This window comes from Hemitrygon akajei, chromosome 3, assembly GCF_048418815.1.
Source record: "Hemitrygon akajei chromosome 3, sHemAka1.3, whole genome shotgun sequence".
NCBI classification, from domain to species: domain Eukaryota; kingdom Metazoa; phylum Chordata; class Chondrichthyes; order Myliobatiformes; family Dasyatidae; genus Hemitrygon; species Hemitrygon akajei.
The window spans coordinates 80,087,227-80,112,478 of record NC_133126.1 but is presented as its reverse complement, the minus strand read 5'-3'; the positions used below and the strand labels follow the sequence as shown (position 1 = coordinate 80,112,478).

The 25,252-nt window shown below is 42.4% G+C and overlaps 2 protein-coding genes across 2 annotated transcripts; one reads left to right on the top strand and one right to left on the bottom strand.

Annotated features, from left to right (window-relative positions):
• Window positions 1–2,560: 2,560 nt before the first annotated feature.
• On the top strand, window positions 2,561–3,790 carry tmem187 (transmembrane protein 187). The gene has a single exon (XM_073040214.1). It carries the CDS (start codon window positions 2,926–2,928, stop codon window positions 3,721–3,723), a length of 798 nt encoding a protein of 265 aa, XP_072896315.1. The 5' UTR covers window positions 2,561–2,925; the 3' UTR covers window positions 3,724–3,790.
• Window positions 3,791–9,625: 5,835 nt separating this feature from the next.
• On the bottom strand, window positions 9,626–23,083 carry LOC140725145 (acyl-coenzyme A amino acid N-acyltransferase 1-like). Its single transcript, XM_073040213.1, has 3 exons — window positions 22,346–23,083; window positions 14,775–14,977; window positions 9,626–10,934 (listed from the first exon to the last, which is right to left on the bottom strand). The coding sequence occupies exons 1-3, from the start codon at window positions 22,908–22,910 to the stop codon at window positions 10,368–10,370; spliced, it is 1,335 nt and encodes a 444-aa protein (XP_072896314.1). The 5' UTR covers window positions 22,911–23,083; the 3' UTR covers window positions 9,626–10,367.
• Between the last annotated feature and the right edge of the window lie 2,169 nt (window positions 23,084–25,252).

Below are 25,252 nucleotides of genomic sequence, written 5' to 3'. Positions count from 1 at the left end.
TGTAATGAAGGGCAATAATTGTTCTTGAACCTGGTGGTGAAGGACCTTAGGCTCCTGTACCTCCTTTTTGATGGCATGAGAAGAGAACATGGCTTAGATGGTGGGGATCCTTGATGATGGATGTGCACCATATAAATGTGCTCAATCAGGGGGTGTGGTTTTCCCGTGATGGACTGGGCTGTAGCCATTACTTTTTGTCGGCTTTTCTTTTCACGGGAATTGGTGTTTCCATATCAGGCCATGATGCAATCAGTCAGGATACTCTCCAGCTTCTGATGGTACTTACCTGCTTGTCCCAAAACAGATCCACTAAAATGATAACATCTAGGATTTTAAAGATACCCACCTTCTCCACCTCTGATCCCCTGATGAGGACTGGATCATCCACCAATTATCAGCTCTCTAGTTTAGCAGACTGTGACAGAGCCAATGTGACAAGCAAACTCTTCTCCCCCCCCCCCCCCCCACAATAGCCCTGTAATTCTCATTATCCCTGTCTGGCAGTGCTGACGTTATGCTGATTGGGTGCACACACTAGGCTTGGATGTTTTTGTTTTTGTCTGTACTTGCATTCCTTGACGTGCCCTGTTTGTTGCAGGGCGGGGACCTGACTGATGACAGGTATCTAACAAAGGTGCCTGTTTGTGGTGGCACATGCGCTGTGCCGCCTCTGTGGAAGAGTAGGGGTTGGGGAAGAGGGCTGGCTCCTGGAAAATGGTTAGTTATTGATTGATTTGTTGCAAAATGCAATTTTGATCTTATTGTGATGAATGTATTTGAGGAGATTTGTGATTGTGAAGAAAGATGTGAATTCCTGCCTTTTGGGTTTTGTATAATTATTCGGGCTCATGTTAACTACTCCTCTGCATTCCAAATAATGGACTATCCCTTTTCTCTTAAAGTAAGGAGATCCTGAGTTAAAGGTTCATTTGGTGTAAGTGGGAAAGGGGTGGAGGGTATGGTTAGGTGAGGTGAGGTGTATTACTTCAGACTGATGTTTTGAAGCTGTAATCCTAAAGGTCTGGTGGTTCTCTATTATTTTTATCTTTTTTTTGCATTGTAAATATTTGTGCACTTTTTCTAATTGTTTTTAACCTCTGGGACACAATAAACTCCTTTGCACTGAATGTGGCCTTTACAAGGGCAAACAACCCTCACCAAAACTCAAGGTGTGACATGGACACTGAGTGAGAAGTTGTTATTGTGGCACCATTCAACCAGATTTACAATCTCCTATATGTAGATTCATCACCACCTTTGATTTGGCCAGCAACAAAAACAATAATTTGTAGATGGTATGGGAGCTGAGCTTAGCCACAGAATTAAAGACTCAGTTTAATAACCCTTTCATGTGATATTACTTTCCTTTGGTGATAAGAGGAAGTGCCAGACTTAAATTCTGTGCTCAATTTTCTGGAGTTATCAGAAGATAAAGTCTGAAATGCACTGGATGGTGGAGGCAGATACTCTCACAACAGCTTTATAAGATGCCCTATTTTCTAAGGAAGCTGAGATCCTTTGATGTGTGCAGCAGGATGTTGGAGATCTTTCACCAGTGAGGGCAGTCTTCTTTGTGGCTTTATATTGGGGGAGCAGCCAGCGCAGGTGATGCAGAAATGCTAAATTAATTCATCAAAAAGGCTGACTCCGTCCTTTGCTACAACCTGGACTTTTTTGAGTTAGTGGTGGAGAGGAGGTCATTAAACAGACCATTATGGACAATCCTCTCCATGACCTACTGAATAAACAGCGGAGCACCTTTCAGACAGACTCATTCAGTTCCATCGTCACAAGGTTCGTTACAGGAAGTCTTTCCTACCAATGCAATAAGCATATACTGTACAACAGCTCATTTCTGCACGAGAGGAGATCACACATAGCACAATAGTCTCTGCTTTATTATTTTGTACATTATTGCACATTAGTAAATTATTGTGTATATTATTATGATGTATTTTATTAGTTAAGACTGCACACTGCTAAATGTGTTTTTTATATGTTGCTGCTGTAATGAAAGAATTTCCCACTCGGGATCAATAAAGTACTTATTATTAAGTACATCACCAAAGCATAGAAGGCTGCAGGCCAAGTGCTGTAAAATAGAATTAAATGAACATGCTGGGCTGGAGGACACGGAAGGGCTTGGTTCTGTGTTCTGTGGCTGCGGCAAAAACAGTCATTAAAAGACATCTGGACAGGAGCACGGATGGGAAAGGTTTCAAGGGAGTTGCACGAGCCTGCAAGTGCTGGAACCCAGAGCAGCAAACAATATGCCAGAGAAACTAAGCAGGTCGAGCAGCATCCAAAGAGGGAAAGGAACTGTCAAAGTAGAGGGATGTGGGCCAAAAGCAGTCAAGTGGGATCAGTGTAGATAGGGATCTGGAGCTAAAATAAGCCAAGTCGCATCTAAGTTTTGGCTGTAGACCCTTCATCTGGCAGTCCAAATGCAGCATGTAGACCTGAAATGATGACTGTCCATTTCGTTCCGTTGATGCTATCTGACCTGCTGCGTTCCTTCAGCACCTTGTCTTTTGTTTTGCTCCAAATTCCAATATTTGCAGTCTCGTGCATCTCCAGATGGTCAGCATAGAGGAAACAGAAACAGAGGAGCCTGTTTCTGTGCTGTACAACTCCATGAGCCACAGGTCAGTGTCTTCTGTTTCCTCCCACAGTCCAAAGAATGTAATTGGCCATTGTAAACTGTCCCGTGATTAGGATTAAATCGAGGGTTGCTGGACGGCGCGGCTGTAAGTGTTGTAACTATCTACAAACAAATACTGTAGATGCCTGAAACTAAAGTTCGCCACCTCGGCAAGATTCCGACATAGCAGGAAGTTGCTGTTCCGGGTGTGCGGAGGAGAGAGACTGACACTGAGCACCGATCGCAGCCTCCAAGCCCAGGCTGTAGGGAAGTAGAGTCAAAGGATGTGGGCGCCGGAGCAGAGCGCCTTCCTGCACGTCCTGCTGCTCTTCGGCCTCTGCATCGCCGTCACCTGCAGCGGCGCCATGGACGGCGTGTGGACCGAGCTGGGGTACGAGCATTACGCCGAGCGGCCCTTGGCCTGGCTGCCGCGCTATCTGGCCATGCCGGCCAACTCGCTGGTCAACCTGGGCTACGTGGCGCTGGGGGCCCACTGGCTGCGGCGGGAGGCTGCGGGCGGTGACTGCTACCACAAGGACGCGTTCGCCTGGATGGTGCTGGCCTACGGGCCGGTGCAGTGGGCCCGCATCGCTTCGCAGTCCCAGCGCCCAGCCGTGCTCGACCAGTGGCTCACGCTGCCCATCTTCGCCTGGGTGTCGGTGTGGGTGGCGTACCTGCTGGAGGGGCAGGAGGACGGGAAGAGCCGCTGCCTCTCCAGCGCGCTGGCAGTGGAGGCGGCGTCGATCGCCAGCTACGGTCTGGCGCTGCTCCACCGCCGCGGCTTCGAGGTAGCCCTTGGCTGTCACATCGCCACTGCCGTGCGGGCCGGGCTAGCGGCGCAGCGTCGCCTGGGCGACGCGGTTTCCCACCGGTACCTGCTGCTAGCTGTGGCTTCCTGCTTCGGCTTTGTGGTTCTGAAACTACTGGACCTGCCGCTGGCGGACCTCGACCCGGGGCTCGGCCTCTTGTCTGGGCCGTTGTCTGGACATTTCTGGTCCAAACTCTGCGATCTGTTGCAGATCCACTATAGCCTCTGTTTCCTGCAGCACCTGGCGGGACGGAAAATTCTGAAGCTCAAGTAGCAGTGTGCCTTTTAATTCCAAAAACAGAATGTTTTTCATAAAAATATAAACAGAAATATAAATGTAATGGGTGCGTGTCTCTCTTTATCTTCATTGTACCATTAAATTAATGCATTCCATTAACAGTATTTCAGTGCTGCTGAAGTTGTATCTTTAAACCCATGAAATCCTGTTGCAGGGATTTGAACTGAAACCTTAGTATCCTCTACAGATACTGCTGGGCTGGACTGGTTTTTATCCATCAAGTATTTCCTACACTTGGGTGTTTCATTAGGTACACATGTAAACCTGCTCATTAATGCAATTATTTAATCAGTCAATCAAGTGGCAGCAACTCAGTGTATAAAAGCATGCAAAAATGGTCAAGAGTTTCATTTGTCGTTCAGACCAAACATCAGAATGGGGATGCAATGTGGTTGAAGTGACTATGACCATGGAATGATTGTTGGTATCAGACTGGGTGGTTTGAGTATCTCAGAATATCTGCAAATCTCCTGTGATTTTTACACACAAAAAAAATCTCTAGAGTTTACAAGAAATGGTGTGGAAACCCAAAAAAACATACAATGAGCAGCAATTCTGTGGGCAAAAACACCTTGTTAATGAGCAAGGTCAGAGGAGAATGGCTAGAAATGTTCAAGCTGACAGGAAGGTGATAATAATTCAAATAACCACACTTTGACAGGGGTGTGCAGAAGGGCATAGTTGAACGTACAACACATCGAAGTGGATGTGGTGGAACAGCAGCAGACCACAAATGTACACGGTGGTTGGCGTCATTCAATGTCTGCAGTGAGATGCTGAAGATGTTCTATAGGTCAGTTGTTGAGAGCGCCCTCTTCTTTGTGGTGGCGTGTTGGGGAGGAAGCATTAAGAAGAAGGACGCCTCACGTCTTAATAAGCTGATAAGGAAGGCGGGCTCTGTCGTGGGCAAAGTACTGGAGAGTTTAACATCGGTAGCTGAGCGAAGGGCGCTGAGTAGGCTACGGTCAATTATGGAAAACCCTGAACATCCTCTACATAGCACCATCCAGAGACAGAGAAGCAGTTTCAGCGACAGGTTACTGTCGATGCAATGCTCCTCAGACAGGATGAAGAGGTCAATACTCCCCAATGCCATTAGGCTTTACAATTCAACTGCCAGGACTTAAGAACTTTTTTTTTAAAGCTATTATTAATGCTTTTTGAGTTAGTGATTTAGATGCATATCATATTATTACTGAGTTAAGTATTGTATGTAATGAGTTTTTGCTACAACAAGTGTATGGGACATTGGAAAAAATGTTGAATTTCCCCATGGGGATGAATAAAGTATCTATCTATCTATCTATCTATCTATCCAGTACCTTCTGTACCTAATATATATATTGAGCTAGCAGTTAACTCACGGAAGAGAAGTGACTCAGTCATTTTCTCTCCTCTGTACCCTACTGTCATGCTGACATATTGACCGTGTCTTTAAGGGCTAGAGCCTTATCAGTTTGCTGCACAGCAAATTTTCAGAAGCTGTAATCCATATTAATGTGCTTTAGCAGGAAGCTATCATAGACTGCCTGAGTGATGCATGCAACATCTTTTCTGACCTATTTCACGGTTTTGCAAGGTCCCAAATCAACGTTACCACTAACTCAAACAATGGTTTAGCGCATCAAAAAGACAGGTAGATCCCAGTGTCTAGGCTGTAACAACATGGGGTGGGGCAGATATTGAAGGTTGTACACTCGATTGTCAAAAATTGTTGGTTAATGATCTAGTAGTGGTCAGTGAAAAAGAGGAATACTATACAGCTGAGTTAGCTTGAGCAATAATTGTGGTCCTAGCCAGTATAGTCCACGCACATTGTCAAGTTTGCTGATGGCCTTACAGTTGTGGGGCTCATCAACAATGAGACAGCCTACAGAGATGAGGTAGAAGAACTCAAGGCCTGGTGCCTGGCAAATACCTTCTTCCTCAATATCAACAAGACCAAGGAGATGGTCATTGACTTCTGGACATCTCACACCCCTCTTTACATTGACGGCACAGCAGCGGGAACTGCAAGCAAAGAGAGGGCATGAGGTGGATCTAGCAGGCAAATCCCAAGAGTTACTATAGCCATATTAAAAGAGAGTATATCTCTTTAGTTATCAACAGGGCATAATGAGAAAGATCATGATTGCATAAGAGATAAGGGGAACAAGTGAAGATGTTTCAGAGAACACTCATAATACTAGGGAAGAGAGATTTGTAGTCTAATAGTGCATTAGAGTTGATAAATCACCAGGGCCGGACCAAGGTAATCTCAGATTTTGCGGGGGCTAAAGAAGAAATTGTGGATTCCCATGTGGATCTATTTGCTCTTACCAAACCCATGGAAAGCATCTGGCCGGAACAGGGTAACTGTCCCCACTACTGAAAACCTGTGCTAATCAGCTAGCTGGAGTGTTCACTGATATCTTTAACCTCTCTCTTCTGCAGTCTGTAGTACCCACTGCTTCAATTACACCAGTGTCCAAGAAGAATGTGGTAACCCACCTCAAACCCGAATGTTTGTATCATTCAGTAGCACTTACATCCACAGTGGTGAAGTGCTTTGAGAGATTGGTGATGGAGCATATCATCTCCTGCTGAAAGAGTGACTTGGTACTCTCACTCGATGTTAGCAAAACCAGAGAGCTGATTATTGACTACAGGAGGAGGAATCCAGTGTCCTCATCAGGGGATCAGAGGTGGAGAGGATCAACTATTTTAAATTCCTCAACCTTATCCTTTCAGAGGATCTGATCTGGGTCCAGTACGTAACTGACGTTACAAAGAAGACACAGCAACATCTCCATTTTCTTAGAAGCTTGCGAAGATTTGGCACGTCATCTAAAACGTTGACTAATTGCCTCAGCCTGGTATGGAAACACCAATGCCATTGAATGGAAAGACCTACAAAAAGTGGTGGATACAGCCCAGCTCATCACAGGTTAAGCTCTCCCATCCATTGAGCACATCTGCAAGGAGCACTGTTGCAGGAAAGTAGCATCCGTCAGCCGGCTATGCTCTCTTTTTGATGCTGCCATCGGGAAAGAGGTGCAGGAGCCTCATGTCCCGCACTGCCAGGTTCAGGAACAGTTATTTCTCCATAATCATCGGGCTCTTGAACCAGAGTGGATAACTTCACTCAACCCAACGGAGAACTGATTCCACAATGTATAAACTCACTTTCAAGGACTTGACAACTCATGTTCTGGATATTTATTGATTATTTATTTACTATTATTATATTTTTGTTCTCTATTTTCAGTTTGTCTTTTGTACATTGGTTGTTTGTCTTTGCTGTGTGTGTTTTTTCATTGATTCTATTGTTTTATTGTACTGTGAATGCCTGCAAGAAAATGAATCTCAGGGTAGTATATTGTGACAGATATATACTTCGATAATGAAGTTGAACTTTATTTTGTTGTTAGCCAGTGGTGAAGCTCCCAAAGGTTGGTAGGTGTCTAATGTTGTTTCGTTGTTTAAATAGGCTAGCAAGAACACGCCAGAGAGCCTTATTTATTTATTGAGATACAGCGCAGAATAGGCCCTTAGAGTCCGAGTTAATCCGAACCTAATCATGGGACAATTTACAGAGATCAATTAACCTACCAACAGGTATGTCTTTGGACTGTGGGAGGAAAGCAGAACACCTAGAGGAAACCCACACTGTCACGGAGAGAACGTACAAACTCATTACAGGCAGCGGCAGGATTTTTACCCTGTTCAATTTAGTGCCATTAGACCTATTAGTGCCATTAAAAATTCTACTTGACATTAGATCTAATGAGGTGACTCAAAGCAACTGATAGCATTAAGAATCCACTGGAATGCTGCACAGAAGACTGAATATCCTTTTTAATGTTTGTATCATTGGAAGAACTTTCACATGAACAACAATGGAAGAAAACAATACTGCCTTCCCACTTGGATAGGTACATGCGGGGCCAGACACAGGACATTGGGATGAAATAGGTGGGCACTGTGGTTGCAGTGGACTTTTTGGGCTGTAGGACCTGTGTTTCTCTATGATTCTAAACAATCCATTTAGGATTTAAGATGTACTGCCCAATGTTCAATAGGACATTGGTTAAAACTTGTACAATCTTGAAAGATCACTATCTGAACTCTACTTTTCAGAAAAAAGTGGTATTTAGGTGTTTTCCCACTATGTACTGTCGAGAATCTCAGGAGTATCACACCATTTAACATGTTGTTTCACAGCTCTAAGAAACTGGATTTGAACCTGGCCTGTCACCATCTGCATGAAATGTACATATTCTTACTTTGGCTAGGTGTATTCCACTTATCACCAGCATGCCCCCAAGTTCCATCCCACCTCTGAAGTGATGCAGATTAATCAGCAACTGTAAATGATACAAAGGGGAGTTGAGGGGCACCAGAAATGGAGAGTACAGGGAAATAAAAAGAATGGGTCTGACAGGTTTGACCTACCAGAAGTCACCACGGAACAAGTGAGCTGAATATTCTCCCGTGTCAAAACAAATAACTATAATGTCATGAAGCAACACCGTCAAACCTTATATATGCAATGCCCATTAAAAATGTGACCAATATTATAATGACAACCAAGAAATGTGTTACAATTGTATGTTTTGTGACAAGGAAGCACAGAATGTCAGAATTTTAAAACATGAAGTACTCCCATTATCAACATGTATGTAGAATCTCTTTTCACATCAAAATGTTTTAGCAATTTAGGAAGTCACTCATTAGATAAGCTTACTGAACGCTGGCAGATTGTTTTTAAGAGTTCCAATTACAATCTTCTTTTAATTGTTTCTCCTGCAATAAAGATGCCTTTTCGATTGCTTGGAAGTGGGGTACAAATTTCCAATTTTCATTCTTTGTAACATTCGCCACTAACAGTTCCACAGCAAAAATACCTGCTCTCCACACCTTCCCTCCCCTCAACAAGGAAAAGCTTTTAATAAAAAAAAATGCCTACTGACAATTGAATTATCCAATCAAAACAGGTGCATGTTTTAATTACACATATTCCATATGAAAACAATACAAGAAAATCCAATTTTCACATTAAAATAATTCTGGCAACATTAGTGAACAGAAGTCATCATTGGCACAATTCTGGTTACCTCATATATTTAAATTTATTCATTCAATGTTATCATTGCCTTTGTATGCACCATTACTTTGTCTTACTCACAAGCACCAAGTGACTAAAACAAAGAACCCTGGCAGTCAGCCACTCCACTAATACTGCCTATTGATTAATGCACCCTAGAAAATGAATACATGTTCAAAGGCTGCAATAACTATAGTTGAGAACTCCAATTGAACAAAAAGGTTTGATTTGCTGTTAGTTTCAATTCACTTGAGAGGAAAGAATTGCTACACTAGGTAATTGATTTCCATGTTTATAGGTGCCCAAAAGCAAAATGGAAACATACAAAGGACCTTGCCAGTGTATTGGCTCAAGAAAGGAGAGCAAACAGAAATAATCATAGTGTGGGTATCTGCTAACTGACCAGCTATCTAGGCTGAAAACAACATTGTCTAGATGTATATATGGCCAAAACAAGATTCCAGTGGTAAATTCCACCCTAAGAGTATTTGTCCCCAAAATACAATTTCCCAAAATGGACAGAGGAAGAGAGAGAGGAAGAGAGAGAGGAAGAGAGAGAGGGAGAGAGAGAGGGAGAGAGAGAGAGAGAGAGAGAGAGAGAGAGAGAGAGAGAGAGGGAGAGAGAGAGGGGAGAGAGAGAGGGAGAGAGAGAGGGAGAGAGGGAGAGAGGGAGAGAGGGAGAGAGGGAGAGAGAGAGAGAGAGAGAGAGAGAGAGAGAGGAGAGAGAGAGAGAGAGGAGAGAGAGGGAGAGGGGGAGAGGGGGAGAGAGGGAGAGAGAGGGAGAGAGGGAGAGAGGGAGAGAGGGAGAGAGGGAGAGAGGGAGAGAGGGAGAGAGAGAGAGAGAGAGAGAGAGAGAGAGAGAGAGAGAGAGAGAGAGAGAGAGATCCGATAAACAAAGGAGTTTGGAGGCAACACGAGTGAATCTGCAGATGCTGGAAATAAATAAAAACACAAAATGCCGGCAGAACTCAGCAGGCCAGACAGCATCTATGGGAGGATGAAGGGTTTCGACCCGAAACGTTGTCACTACCTCCTCCCATAGATGCTGTCTGGCCTGCTGAGTTCTGCCAGCATTTTGTGTTTTTAAAGAAGTTTGGAGTTGTATAAAATGATTATTAATTTTGAAATTATCACTTTAAACCTAACCTGTGTTACAATCTTTAGAAGCAAAGGAAGAAAAGATCAATTGTGGTGATATAAAACTAAATTGGTCACCATGAAGATAAAATGCAACAAACAACTACAATCAACGGCTTTCAAGTCTTCATGCAAAGGTGAATTTAATCTCTACAATACCGGATGGTATTGATGAAATACTTATCGACAGCACTGCTTTAACAGAATGCTTAATGAAGTATTTTTGAACAAAAAAATATTCCAACAGTAATGTAATTAGTAGCTCATAATAAGAATTTCAGATGTTCTTAGATTGCACTCTGTACAGTTTTTTTGCATGAAATACTGAAGAATTTCTTAGATCAGTAACACTTAAAAGTTTATAAAAAGGATCTTCTTAAATCTGTAACTCATTTCATCATAAATGTAAATGCAAGAACTCTTGAATCTTTTGCCAGGAATCTTCTTGGGCGTAGCAGTGCTGTATTGGTTCTCCTCCTGACAGTACTGGATGCCCAAGGAAGCGGTCAATCACCGCAAAACAATATGGAGAACATGGAGGTTCAATATGATGCCCAGTTCCTGGGTAACTCAGGAGTTTGTAGTTATTTTTCCCATGTGTATTCAGTCTTTTTATCGCTTCCTCAGCAAAGAATTTGCTGTTCAATATCTTGTCATCTTCTCCTACCACAAACAGGATGTGTCCTTCAGCTTTTTCTAATGGGATGATGCTCTTTTGATTTTCATTGGGGTCATTAAGTGTACCAGACAGATCTAGAACTCCTGAGTCCAAACGAATGATTTCATCTAAATTGTGAGTCACACAGGAGAGATGCACATCTTTGTAATTCAGATCAGTTAAAGTGTTTGCATTGCAGCCAGAGATACAAACAGATGCCATCACTTTTGGTATAAACGTGATCATTGATAGAGCCAAATCCGCACCTTTCGAAGAACCTATTACTCCAATACCAGGGCCTTTCACCTACAAAAATTCAAAATCCATTATAGAAGCTTGCTCTAAATAACATAAATATACATACAAACTAATCCAGAAAAATGCATAAATGTTCACAATGGTGCAATCTTTATTGTTCAATAAGTGACTAATACAGTATTTAATCCTACATCAAACTTTCCCACACACAAGAAAGGCAGAAAGTAACTTTCAAAGATGTCAAAGTCATGCACTACAACACTCACCATTCATTATCAGTGTCAGATGTGACAATTTTATTTATTATATGAGATAATACCTGAAGGAAGTCCCAAGAGATATGTATCTGAAGGAGGATCATTTGCTGTAATATAAGTTAATGTGGTAAAGTGGTATGATATTACATACCTATGCATTATGCTACAGACTGGTGATGTCAAGAGTGCATACCAACTAAGTAACAGTGAAAATTAGATCCTACATGTGAGGTGGTAATAAGCAGCAGAACCACAAAGAAATATGATGCTGTCCTAGGGTATATCAAAATAAGGTCATTAAACTTACCCAACCTAACCAAAAAGTGGATTATTGACTATAGGCGAAAAAAATTGAGTGTCTATGAGCCAGTGCTCATTAGGGGATTGGACATGGAGAGGGTCAATAATTTTAATCACTCGAAGTGTATCCTAACCAGATGCATTACAGTCTGGTATGGACACACCAATGCTCAGGAATGGAAAAGCCTACTAAAATGGTGGTGACAGACCCACACAGCATAGGAAAAACCCTCCCATCTACAAGGAGCAGTGCCACGAGAAAGCAGCATCCATCATCAAGGACCCCCACCCTCCAGACCATGCTCTCTTCTCGCTACTACCATCAGGATGTTACTTACAGGAGCCTTAGGTCTCATACCACCAGGTTCAGGAACTGTTATAATCCTTCAACCATTGGGCTTCTGAACCAATGTGGGCATCTTCGCTCACCACAACTGAACTGATCACTGAACACAACTTTTGGACTCACTTTCAAGGGCTCCATGACTCATGCTCTCAGTTTGCAATTTATTTACTTACTTATTTTTGTTTCTTTTTCTATTTACACAATTTGCCAGTCTTTATGTGTAGTTTTCCATTTATTCTATTGCATTTGTTTGCTCTATAAAGATTCTTGCAAAAATGAATCTCAGAAAAGTATTTGATGACATATATAGACTTAGACAATAAATTTTTACTTTGAACTTTGAACCATAAAGACTAAATAGTGGGTAAACTAATGCTGGTATTTTCAATCCATACACTAGAAAGGCTAGTTTTCCTTGAAGCAGAGAAGGTTGTGAGGGTATCTGATACAGCTTATAAATTTGAGAAGCATGGTTACTCAGAATTTTTTCCCATGCCACAATATTTGGATGAGTACTTTGCAAAGTGGGCTAAAACCAAGTGTTGGTAAATAGAATGAATACTTTATGGCTCACATAGACATGTGGGCTGAAAGGCCGGGTTCTGTGATGTGTGACTCTAAGAATGGTAGAAAATGCTGGAAAAATTTAAAACTAATAAAGGGGCATACAATGATAACTTATTAAACTGTTTGATGCTGATTTGAAGATAAAGTCAGGGAAGATGCAGTGGATATAATTATTGCCTTCTTGGAAAACATTGTGTCCTCATACATGACTATTTTAAAAGAACTGCATTTGATATCCTGATGTCTGAGACATGGAGGGACAATTCTAAATTTCCCGAGTCTGTGTTATAACATTATACTTAAAAGCCAAAGACTGATCCACACTTGAGACTGGCATGATGCTGGGCCATCACAAGTCTAATTGAGGAAATTTACTCTGGAAATACTCAATAACTTTACAATAAGAACTCAAGGAAAGAGGAGCAGGAGTATGCCACCACGCCTCTTAAGCGTGTCCCACCATTCAACAGGGCCATAGTTCAGCCTTAACCTCTATGCAAGTTCCCCACAGCCCAGAATTTCCTGACTTTTCTAGTCTCTATGACCTCCTGGAATTGAGAATTCCAAGAGATTTAGCATCCTCTGTGGTACGAGATTATGACAAACATTTGTTTTAAATGACGTCCCCTTATCTTGTAATAGTGTCTCCTTGACTTTCTGAATCATGGAAACTTCTATCCTCTCCTGCCTTCTTAGGATCTTAGGTTCTAATTTCTTCAACAATTCATGATCCTCAATTAGTTTTAGATTGCCTCACGTACTAGTACATCCTTTCTTAAGGGGGATAAAACTATGTAGAGTACTTAATGAGCTGACCAACACCCTGTGTCATTGTTATAATAGTTCCCCATTTGTAAACTCTAATCCCATTTCTAAACTCCAACCCTCCTGTAATAAAGGTACATGCAAAATTTCCCTTCCTAAATAATTGCTGTATCTGACTATCATCCTTATGATTTAGGCAGAACATCTAGATCCCTTTGCATTTCACTCATTTGCAATTTCTCTCCACTTGGATGGTGGTCTACCTTTTGATTCCTCTTTACTAAAGTGAATAACCTCAGACTGTCCCCACATTAAACTCCAGTTTCTGAGACAGAGTCATAGAGCACTACAGCACAGAAGCAGGCCTTTCAGGCCATCTACTAACATCCTGTAAAGGCCCATCGACCATAGCCCTCCACACCCCTTCGATCCATGTACATCTGAATTACTCATAAATATTGAAATTGAACCTGCAACCTCCACTTCTGCTGTGTTCACCCACTTGTTATTTTGTGGCAGAATGCAAAAATCTTCACTACAACACAGCCTCTCATCTATTTCTGGTGTTATCGGCAACAATTGATACCTTACACTCTGCTTTTTCCTCTGGATCATTAATGCAATCAGCAAGTTATTGAAATTCAAGAACTAGTCTTGGGAAGATCTCAGACACAAGACCACAAGGCACAGGAACAGAACTAGGCCATTCATGCTCTGCCATATGATTATGGCTAAATTAATTACCCCCTCAACCCCAGTCTCTTACTTTCTCCCTGTAACCTTTGAAGCTCTTAATACTCAACCTCCACTTTAAAGATATACAATGACTAGGCCTCCACAGCCATTTCTGGCAATGAATTCCAGATTCTCCAATGGACAGAAACTTAACAGCATAGTGTGAATCAGATAATGTAGCTCATAGACACCAAAGCACTGGCATAAATCCAATTAAGAAATTGATTGTGATACAATTAACTACTCATACCACTGGATACAATTCAATGTTGGAGATTAAAAGGAGATATTAGGTTGACAAGCTGGGATGAAAATGAGATTAAAAGTCCACAAGCTTATTCCCAGAATGCTCACAAGATGTAGGACCAGAATTAGACCATTCAGCCCATTGAGTCTGGTCTGCCATTCAATCATGGCTAATTTTTTTCTCAATCCCATTCTCCTGTCTTCTCTTAGTAACACTTAACTCCCTTGCATGTCAAGAACCTATCAATCTTTGCTTTAAATACAACAACAATGGCTTCCATGGGCCTCTTTAGCAGCAGAGTGCACAGGTTCACCACCTTCTGGCTGAAGAAATTTCCTCTCATCTCAGTCCTAAAGGATATATCTTTATTCCAAGAATGTTGGAGAGGAGATGGGTTTGTAAACTCAGATGGTCATCAGAGGAAATATGGCTACAAAAAAAAAATCTGTTGAGTATAAGTGACCTTCAGAAAAATGTGATATTGATTAAATCATATGGATGTTTCATTGACCAAGGTACGGGTGTCATATTGGGTTGGCCAAGAAAAAGCTCATCATGCTGTGTTATCTTTGAATTGAAAGACAGGGGTTACATGTAATAATGCTTACTGTATCATTGTGATTAAATAAGGGTCTCAATAAATAGCTGAGACAATAATAGACCCATCTTACCTTAGGATGCTTACATAAATATTCTGCAGCCTCTTCAAAATATTCTAGATGAAAATCTACCAGGGTCTTTGGTAGATCCTCAAACCCAAAGTAGGGAAGAGCAAGGGCAGCAAAGCCTCGACTTGCAAGGAGACAGGCACGGAATTCAGTCAAACCGCCTTCATCGCCAAACAGGTCTATCACTCCAGGAAAAGGACCATCCCCTGAAGGAACAAGGAGAACAAAATTGCTTATTAGAAGAATCATCTACCCATTTGTTTTGGAATGCAGCCACAAATTTTGCCCTGAATTATAACATCACAACTATTCAGTACTGGATTTTAAGAATTGCAGCTCTTAAAAAAAACTGTGCAGACATCAATATTAATTAAAATTAAAGTCTGGTATTTGTTACAAATACGTCACAGGAAGATAAAATTCTGATGACGGTTTCAAATTGATGCTCATGGTGCTGAATTTGGAGTGTCGGGGTACCATCAGCATGCCATTTTTTTACCTTTCATCTTCATGTGAAATCAGTGAATCCATTAAATATGCCTCCACTCTTTTTTTTAACCTCTTTATGTGGAAAGATATTTCACACTCTACAATTTCAAAATTATTCTTCTACAGGTGGTCAAAGAGCATTCTCAAGTCCATAGCGAATTATGATCTATTGATTAGGCTTGACGTATGTCAGTGTACCCCAGAACCAACAATACACTAGTGTCTGGACAAATCAAATAAGGATATGCAGCAGATATTCAATTTTTTTTTAATATTATCAAAAACCTGAGCTCAAAAACCTGTTATATAGGAATAGAGTCCAGATGTTGTTTATAAATTGTAGTTTTCTTTGTAGTTTTAGCTTTCTTTATACTTGCTTATGTGTTTGTATAATCACCCATATGTTTGCAGTTTCTTTGCAAAGCTGGAGTATGACTCAATCAGTACTTGTTAACAGATTTCTTATCTAATTTAGTTCAGACTGGTAGTTCAGGGCAAAAAGAAAGCAAGTGCCCGAGTTCCTTTATTGCCTTGCTTGCTAGTACAGATTGACTATATTTGACCTGTACTACAGTGAACATCTTATAAAACACCCGTAACACCGTGATCTGCACCTCATTCTTGACTTCTGAAGAACTTTCTGGAAAACATCATCTCCACATCTAACAGCTTCTTCTCCCAATTATCAGCAAAGCAACAGGATTTGTGACAGTGACAAGTGACAGCCACCACGACTAAGTATCTTGCTGACATTCAGTAAGGGCAGTTTCTGATCTCATCTCAGTTTTACTTCTGACAAGGTAGAGGCAGGGTTGTACTGAGCTCAGCACTGTAACTCCAAGCAAAACAAGTAAATGGGGTAAGAAGATGGGAATGCAGATGCTGGCATCTCAAGCAGCAAATAAAGTTCTGGAGGAACTCAGTGGGTCATGCAGCATCTGTAGAGAAATGGACATTTGGCTTTTTAGGTTGAGACCCTTCATCTCGACCGGAAGATAGCAAAGAGATGGCAGGTATTAAGAGATGAAAAGAAGGGGTGAAGCAAAAGCTGATAAGTAGTAGGTGTGGTGATAGGCAGATGCAGGAGGGAAGAGTAGAGATAGGAATTGAAGCTATAAGGTGATAGGTGGGGGGGGGTATCAAAAGGATGATAGAATGTGATAGGAAAGGTTGGTTAAACATGAAATGAAATAATGGAAGTCAGGTGGCAGATAGGAACAATAGGGAGAGAGGATGCAGCAGAAGGGGCATGTGTGATGGAGGAGGGTGTTTGATCTGGAGATGAAGTTGTTCAAAAGGTACTCTGGAAGTCAACAACATTGCACAAATCTTACAGTTATAGCCATTTTATTAGATGTTAAGCATAGTACAGGTCACTGAGTCAGCCAATACCAGCAAGCGGTAACAAATAGAAAGCAACAGCAGAACCTAAGCACACGATTTCCTTTTATACTGCAAACTGATGGAAACCAGTCAAGATAACAAGTACTGAATGAATCACGCTTCAGCTTTGCAGACAAAGAAACCAATTATAGAACCAAATATACAAGTTACTAAATATGATTATACACATATTAGGAAGCATAAAGAAAGCTAAAACTACAAGGAAAAACACCAATAAAAACAATTTGGATCCTAGTCCAACAGTCCTCCCCTTGATTCAAATTACAACATTTTGAACCATGACATATGAAGATTCAGAGGCAGGAAAACGTGCTAGAAGTGGTGAATATACGACATAATCAACCTTGAGTTTTCAAACATTGGGGTTACTTAAACAGTGATGTCATGAACAAGTGGGCTGTCCTTATGTGTGGGGAAGCTCACTTGAGATTGAGCAGATTGATTTACTAATGATGCCCTTATATCAGTAATTAAAATATAAACTATGATAAAGCACAGCGAGGTAAGCACTAAACTTCAAACATCCAATAACCCCAGCTCCTTAGGGGTAATTTGATCCAGCTGAAGAAATTCTACTCAGTGGTTTGTACTCATCTTGATTGCTTCTTTATGATCAACCAAGTCAGATATGTTTTCAGACTCATTAGGTAAATAGGTACAACACTCTTTGCCTATAGCTGCACCTTTTCCCCACCACCATCCTTAACGGTTAAGATCTAATGTTACACAACTTTGGAGGACCATTTTTCGCACTGCAAACCATTTCTGCTGCTACTTTCTATAAGACACCAACAATGTCATTGCCTACACTTTCTAGAAACTTTTAATTCACATCTCAGATCTTGTAAAACTATACACTGGAAATGGAATTCTCCCTCAGCACAGGTGCAGCACAAAGCTGTGTTCCTAGCCCCTTGCTCTAGTCACTTTATACTAAACACAACTCCAATACCATAGTTAAGTTTGTCGATGACACCGCTGTCACTGACTGAACCAAGTATAGTGACAAATCAGCATATAGGAGGGAGACTGAAAATCTGGCAGAGTGGTACCACAACAACAACCTCTCGCTCAATATCAGTAAGACCAAGGAGATGATTATTGACTTCAGGAGGAGGCTAGTGTGAATCCACTTTTTCCTTTGCTTTTACTGCTGAATTAGTAATTATCAGCACCTGATACGGTCCTTCCCACTGAGTGCCCAAATAGCTCCTTATCTGCTTTCTTGATTCAGGATCCACTCACTATGAATCAAGGTGCATCCTTCTGGTGGATCATTCCAGGTGGCAGAAACCTATGGAGAAGCAGACTGAACAGCCTGGGTTACTTTCACATGGTAGTCAACTAGGCTGTCTGTCATGATGTGTCTATATGCGTTCTGAGGGCAAGAGCTCTGGGTAATAATGCATCTAGTCCACCTAGGCTTAGTCTAGTCTTTTAGTTTGGAGTTTCTCTGATGCTGCACAAGACCATGGGAAGGGCCAGCAGCTATCTTGACTATACCTCTTCCCACCCACTCTCTTGTAAGAATGTTATTCCCTTTCCTCAGTCCCTTTGACTCCGCCGCATCTGTTCCTAGGATAAGACTTTCCTTTCCAGAACATCAGGAATGTCCTCCTCCTTCAAAGAATGGGGTTTCCCTTACTCCATCATTGATGCTTCCTTCACCCTGCTTCTTTTCCCAGATATCTGAGCTCACCCCATCTTCCCGTTGCCTCGACAGGGATAGAGTTCCTCTTGTCCTCACCTACCACTCATGAGCCTCCACATTTGACACATCATTCTCAACTTCTGCCAACTTCAACAAGATCTTACCACCAACCACATCTTCACCTCCACCCCTCATTCTCTGAAGGGATCACTCCCTCTGTGATTCCCTTGTCCATTCGTCCCTCCCCAATGATCTCCATCTTGGCACATATCCCTGCAAACAACCAAAATGTTACACCTGTCTATTTACCTCCTCCTTGACCTCCATTCAAGGGAGCAAACAGTTCTTTCATGTGAGGCAACACTTCAGCCACAAATTTGTTGGAGTTGCCTAATTTATTGAGTGCTCCCAATGCAGCCTCCTCTACATTGTTGAAATCTGACGTGAATTTGGCGATGGTTTTGTCAAGCACCACTGTTCTGTCTGCCAGGAGCAGAGTTTCTTGTTGTACAACCATTTTAATTCCTATGCCCATTCCCATTCCAACATTTCAGTACATGGCCTCTTGCCACTATGACGCCATTCTCAGCATTGGCTCCAACCTGATGGCGTGAACATCAATTTCTCCTTCTGGTACCAAATTATTGTAATAACTGATCTGGTTTTGCAACATCCTCCAAATTTGCCATCTTCACCTGATCTGAAGCCACAACTGACTCCAGACCACAAACCAGCTCAACTTTGAAATGTCTTCAGTTTGGGCAGACATAAATACCATTATTGCCAGAAGAATCCACAGCTTTTAAAACTGCGGAAAACACGAGACACTTAATGTAATAAAGAGCTTGCTATCACACTAATTTGATTACTCATTGGTTTCAGTGACTATTTATGAGGGGCTCTCTGTTGATTGGTGTTGACCATAGATGCTGCATCCCAGCTGAGTATGTATTGCACAAGCCAGGGCAGTACAATATGGTGAGCCCACGTAGCAGACTCCTCCACGCAAAGGAAGAGCGGAGATCGATATAGCTTGGCATCAGTGGAGTTGCCAATCAGCGCTGAACTCAATGTAGGACTGCCTCAGGGACCTCAGCTCTGGATTTTTCCTTGAGGTTTACTCCAAAAGCCTTTCCCATGAGTGGATATAGCTGCAAGATAGCAGAAGTTTGAGACCAGAGTTTTCCTTCTCCTAGATGAGTTGCCAACTACGACTGGTGAGCCTCATCTGCCCAAAGATGCTGGGTTTAAGGTGCCAGTAACCCTTTTCCTGATAGTAGAAACAGTTCCGCTGAGCTTAGTAACTAAGCCACATGCGAATGCCAGGAGCTGGACTTAGTTGTTAGTGGCTATTTGAGACACACGCTATTGGGTGCATTTAATAGGTAGTGGGAGCTTACCCACACTATCACGCAAGGCTATGACGACCTTGAGGAACCTGACTATTTATACATTTATGTTAAATTAATTATATATTTAACCATCTCTGATCATTTATACAAAAATACATTTTATATGTATAATTCAAAGTGAGAAGGTAGCCAGGGAAAAGGTACATAGGACAAGAAGGGAATCTTTGCATCAGTATTCACCGGGTGAAGGATATGGGTAATGGTGAGATCGGTGAGGGGGTTTTGACATTAAGGAGGTAGCATTAGATTTCTTGAAAAATATTAAGGTGGACAAATCCCCAGGGCCTGCTGGAACCTATCCCTGTGAGGTCCCCTAACACTGGAGAATAGATAAATGGTGTCATTTGTGCTCATCAAGAAAAACATCTCTCAAAAAGCTTGATTGAATTCTTAAAGTTGCAAATATCATTTTTGAGAGTAGAACAATGGAAATTGACTACATGGACTTTGGTAAAGTACAGTGGTGCTAGAAAGCTTGTGAACCCTGTAGAATTTTCTGTTTCCGCATAAATATGACCTAAAATGTAATCAGATCCTCATGTTCTAAAACTTGATAAATAGAATCCAATTAAATAACACAAAAAACATTATACTTGGTCATTTATTTATAGAGAAAAATGATCCAATATTACACATCTTTTTTGGGAAACGTATGTGAACCTCTGGGTAATACCTTCTACAAAAGCTATTTGGAGTCAGGTGTTCCAATCAATGAGATGAGATTTGAGGTGTGGGTTGTAGAGGTGCCCTGCCTTTTAAAAAAGATGCATAAAGTTAGGTTACTGATAGAGCCTGCTCTTCTCAAGAAAGATCTGTTTATGCGCACAATGCCTCAATCAAAACAACCTTCAGAGGACTTAGAAGAATTGTGAAGATGAATCAAGCTGGAAAAGGCTACAAAAGCATTTCTAAAGACCTGACTGTTCATCAGTCCACAGTAAGGGAAATTGTCTACAAATGGAGGAAACTCAGTACTGTTGCTATTCTCCATAGGAGTGGGCATCCTACAAAGATCACACCAAGAGCACAACATACAATGACAGAGGTGAAAAGTAGACCCAATGGCAACCTGCAGGAATCTCTCGAGCTTGCTGAAGTCTCTGTTCTGTGTCCACTATAAGAAGAATACTGACCAAGGACAGTGTTCATGAAGGCCATTGCTGCACGTCTCAAGTTTGCAAAATACCACCTAGATGTTCTACAATGCTTCTGAAACAGTGTTCTGTGGACAGATGAGACAAAAGTTGAACTTGTTGGCAGAAACGCACATTGCTTTGTTGACTACACACCAACACCACAACCTCATCCCTACTGTGAAGCATGGTGGAAGTAGTATCATGGTTTGAGGCTGCTTTGCTGCCTCAGGACCTAGACAGCTTGCAATCATTGAGAGAATAATGAATTCAAAATTGTATTAAGACATTTTACAGTAGAATGTTAGGGCAACAGCCTGTCACCTGAAGCTTAATAGAAGTTAGGTAATGCAACAAGGCAATAATCTGAAAGACAAGAATTAAACAACAACAGAATAGTTTAAAAAGATGAAAATTCGTGTTTGGAATGGTCCAGTCAAAACCTGATCTTAATCATTTAGAAATGTTGTGGAAGGACTGTTGTGCAAGCAGTTCATGCAAGGAAGCCCATCAATAATCCAGAGTTGAAGCAGTTTTGTAAGGAGGAATGGCCTAAAATTCCTCCAAGCCAATGTTTACGGCTGATCAACAGTTAATAGAAATGTTTAGTTGAAGTTATTGCTGTACAAGGGTGTCATACCAGTTACTGAAAGCAAAGGTTCACATACTTTTTCCAACAAATACCTGTAATATCTCAATAAATATACTAGTGTTTGTTTGCATTATTTACGGTATTTAATTGGGTTCTCTCTATCTAATTTCAAGACTGGTGTGAATATCTGATCACATTTTAGGTCCCACAGATCCTGATGATCCTGCGAATTTGCTCTGAGGCCAACGTGAAAGCATTAATCATCAGGGTGAACCCACGGAAAGCATGGGCCCAGACTGGGTACCTGGTCAAGTACTAAAGACGTGCTGATCAGCTGGCAGGAGTGTTCACCGCTATCTTAAACTTCTTGCTTTGGCTGTCTGAGGTACCCACCTGTTTCAAGCAGGCTTTAATTATACCGGTGCCTAAGAAGAACGTGGGTAATCTGCCTCAATGACTATCATCCAGTAGCACTTATAACCGCTGTTGTGAAGTGCTCTGAGAGGCTGATATCAACTCCTGCCCGAGAGGTGACTTAGATCTGGTTCATTTTGCCTACAATCGCAACAGGTCAACAGTAGATACCATTTCATTGGCTCATCACTCAACCCTCGAACATCTGAAGTGTGAAAATGCATACATCAGGATGCTCTTCATTGACAGCAGCTCAGCATTCAATACTACCATCCATCCAAAACGAATCAATAAGCTCCAATACTTGGGTATCCAATACCTGTGTTACTGTATCCTCAATTGCAGACCCCAATCAGTTCCGACTGGCAACATCATCCCCACAATCTCCCTCAGCATAGGTGCACTTGAACAGAAAAGCCTACAAAAGTAGTGGCTATAGCCCAGTCTATCACAGGGAAAACACTCCCCTCTTTGCTTACCTGGAGGCAGAAACAAACTGCCTCTTATCCTGCCTTCCCTTAACCTAATCCAGCGGACTCCGGGTTTGCTGTACCACCTGTCGACAGCCTGCTTGGCCAGGATCTGCCCAGGGATCATTCCGGCCTGCGTGTGGCCCGAGTGCAAGGACAGGTCGACTCGCAGGGGCCTGCCGGTCAGATTGGTGCAGGGCCTTAACTTCTGGTAGGGCATCTCCATACTAGCGGGAGAAAGGGTCCACAAGAGCCCCATGGGCACCACGCCCAGGTAGTCGCCGCCCAAAGAGGGGGAGCGGCTGACGTCCAGCAGGCCGCGATCGTCGGCGCGGTACAGGGCGCTAGAGTCGAACATCTGCTCGCTCTCGGTGAGCACCAGGGCTCGCAGCGTGACCTCCTGGTGCGGCGACAGCCCCGCCGCACGGACGCACACCGGCTCGTCCGCCAGGCTCGGCTGCGGCGTGACCGAGAGCGTGGCTGCACCGCGCCGCCCCCGGCTGCCGCTCTGGCCCAGGCACCGCCAAGGTCCGCAGCGGGCCTGCAACAGCCAGAAAGACGTCCGCCCCAACATCTCCGCCACTACAACCAACTGAACCGACGGTGACCTTTACACCGCACGCTCACCCAACCCCAAACCAACATAAAACTGGCAGGAGTTCATCAAACGCGGACTTCATCGCTGAAGCGGCTGTGACAGATGCTCCAATCAGATTTTTTTTTCACCACAGTTAAGCTTTTTGTTTGCTTCCACACCTTCAAAATAATGCAGACATCTACTCATACTCGGGCTAAAACGTAGGGGTTTGTAGTCGAGGAAGTTCGAGACAATGACATTTGGGGCAGTGAGGGTGGAAAATAGGAATGCAATCACGGGGTTATTGGGTGGTCAAGTAAATTTCTTGACCGGAACCCTTTTAAAACAGGAATGTTTGACGTCTCTGTTTAATACCACGATATTCCAAAGGGAAGAAAATAACTACACTCATCAGCCTTTTTATTTAAAGTGGCCACTGTGTATGTTCAAAGTCTTCCGCTGCTGTCGCCCATCCACTTCAAGGTTTGACGTGTTGTGCCGTCACAGGTACTTTTCTACACCCTACTGTTGTAAGGTCTGGTTATTTGACTTACTGTCGCTTTCCTGTCAGCTTGAACAAGTCTGGCCATTCTCTTATTAATAAAGCTGTCGCTCACTGGATGTATTTTGGGGTTTTTTTGCACTATTTTCTGTGAACTCAGCTTTCCCAACGTTAACTGATTTTATTTCATATTATTCTGAGATAAGTTTTCCATATCTCAATTTTCACTCATTTCTCCCTCCCTGTTTAATGAGAAATATGCATGAACAATTAACTTAAGTTTCCTAGGTTTGACTGTCACGCATGTATCAAAAATGAGCACAAGAGGGAGCTTAACCTGAAGACACCACTCTCATCTTGTGATTGACTAATTTTGACTGCCCTTTGATTTGTGGACACGGGAAAGCTGGTACAAAGTTACTAATGCAATTACAGTACAAGGCCAACATAACGCCATAAATGTACAAATATATTAACCATTACCAAAATGTCAACCTTAAATGGCTAATCAAACTGATGTTTGTCTTCAACAATATCTCAATGTTTTATGGACTGAATCTCCGGAAAATCTCAGAGACCTTCATAGGAAAATAGAACACAATGTAATAACTTGGAACAGTGGCCAAACCGAGATCAGGCGCAAGAGAAGAAGTGGCTCACACAGGTTGGTGAGCGTGCATTAAAAAGAAGTGCTTCATGGGAGTTTTGGTGTTTGAACAGTGGCCAATCAGAGATCAAGATTCATCAGAAAGGGCAAATAAAAATAAGGCAGGGACATACGCAGAGTGGCCTTTATTGGAATTGACAGTGTTAGAGTGGGAATTTGAAGCTTTGGGGATTTGAGGCTTAAGAGAAGGTGAAAAGCTGTAGGTAGATTTTTTTCCAGTTTATTTATTGGTTCTTTCTTTATAATTGCAGTTAGAGTAGTAGGGATGCCAGGCAGGATAGTTGAATGCTTCACTTGTGGGATGTGGGAAAGCAGGGAAATCTCCGATGTCCCCGATGACTTCACCTGCAAGAAGTGCATCCAGCTGCAGCTTTTATCATCCATCCACTCCATCATGTCATCCATCCATCATGTCTCCCATCCACTCCATAATGTACCAGTTAGGCACAGGAGTATGTTCAACCAGAGACTCATTCCACCGAGATGCAACACTGAGCATTATAGGAAGTCATTCCTGCCTGTGGCCATCAAACTTTACAACTCCTCCCTTGGAGTGTCAGGCACCCTGAGCCAATAGGCTGGTCCTGGACTTATTTCCACTTGGAATAATTCACCTATTATTATTTAATTATTTATGGTTTTATATTGCTATATTTCTACACTATTCTTGGTTGGTGCAACTGTAATGAAACCCAATTTCCCTCAAGGTCAACAAAGTATGTCTGTCTGTCTATCAGACTGTGTCAAGGATTTGGAGCTGGAATTGGATGAAATCTGGATCATTTGGGAGGCTGAGGGGGTGATAGACATGTAGTTACACTGAAGAGGCAGGGCACAGGAAGCTGGATGCCAGTCAGGGAGGTGAAAAAGGTTTAACAGCCAGAACAGAATATCTCTGTGGCCGCTTTCCACTTTGGATACTGCTGAGAGTGATGACCTAGAAGAGGAAAGTCGCAGTGGTCAGGTCGCTGGCCCTGAGTCCGGCTCTGCATCTCAGAAAGGAAGGAGGCAGAAAAGGTGAGTTGTGGAGATAGGGGATTTGTTAGTTAGGAGAACAGAAAGGAGGTTCTATGGGCGAGAACAAGATTCCTGGATGGTATGTTGCTTCCGGGTGCCAGGGTCTGGGATATCTTGGATCGAGTCCTCAGCATTCTTAAATGGAAGGGTGAG

Coding starts and splice junctions, on each gene's coding strand:
- tmem187 (XM_073040214.1), top strand. CDS start 2,926: ATGTGGGCGCCGGAGCAGAGCGCCTTCCTGCACGTCCTGCTGCTCTTC.
- LOC140725145 (XM_073040213.1), bottom strand. CDS start 22,910: ATGTTGGGGCGGACGTCTTTCTGGCTGTTGCAGGCCCGCTGCGGACCT. Junction 14,978..22,345: donor CAGTTTGTTTCTGCCTCCAG/GTAAGCAAAGAG, acceptor TTGTTCCTTCAG/GGGATGGTCCTTTTCCTGGA. Junction 10,935..14,774: donor ATTTATGTAAGCATCCTAAG/GTAAGATGGGTC, acceptor GAATTTTTGTAG/GTGAAAGGCCCTGGTATTGG.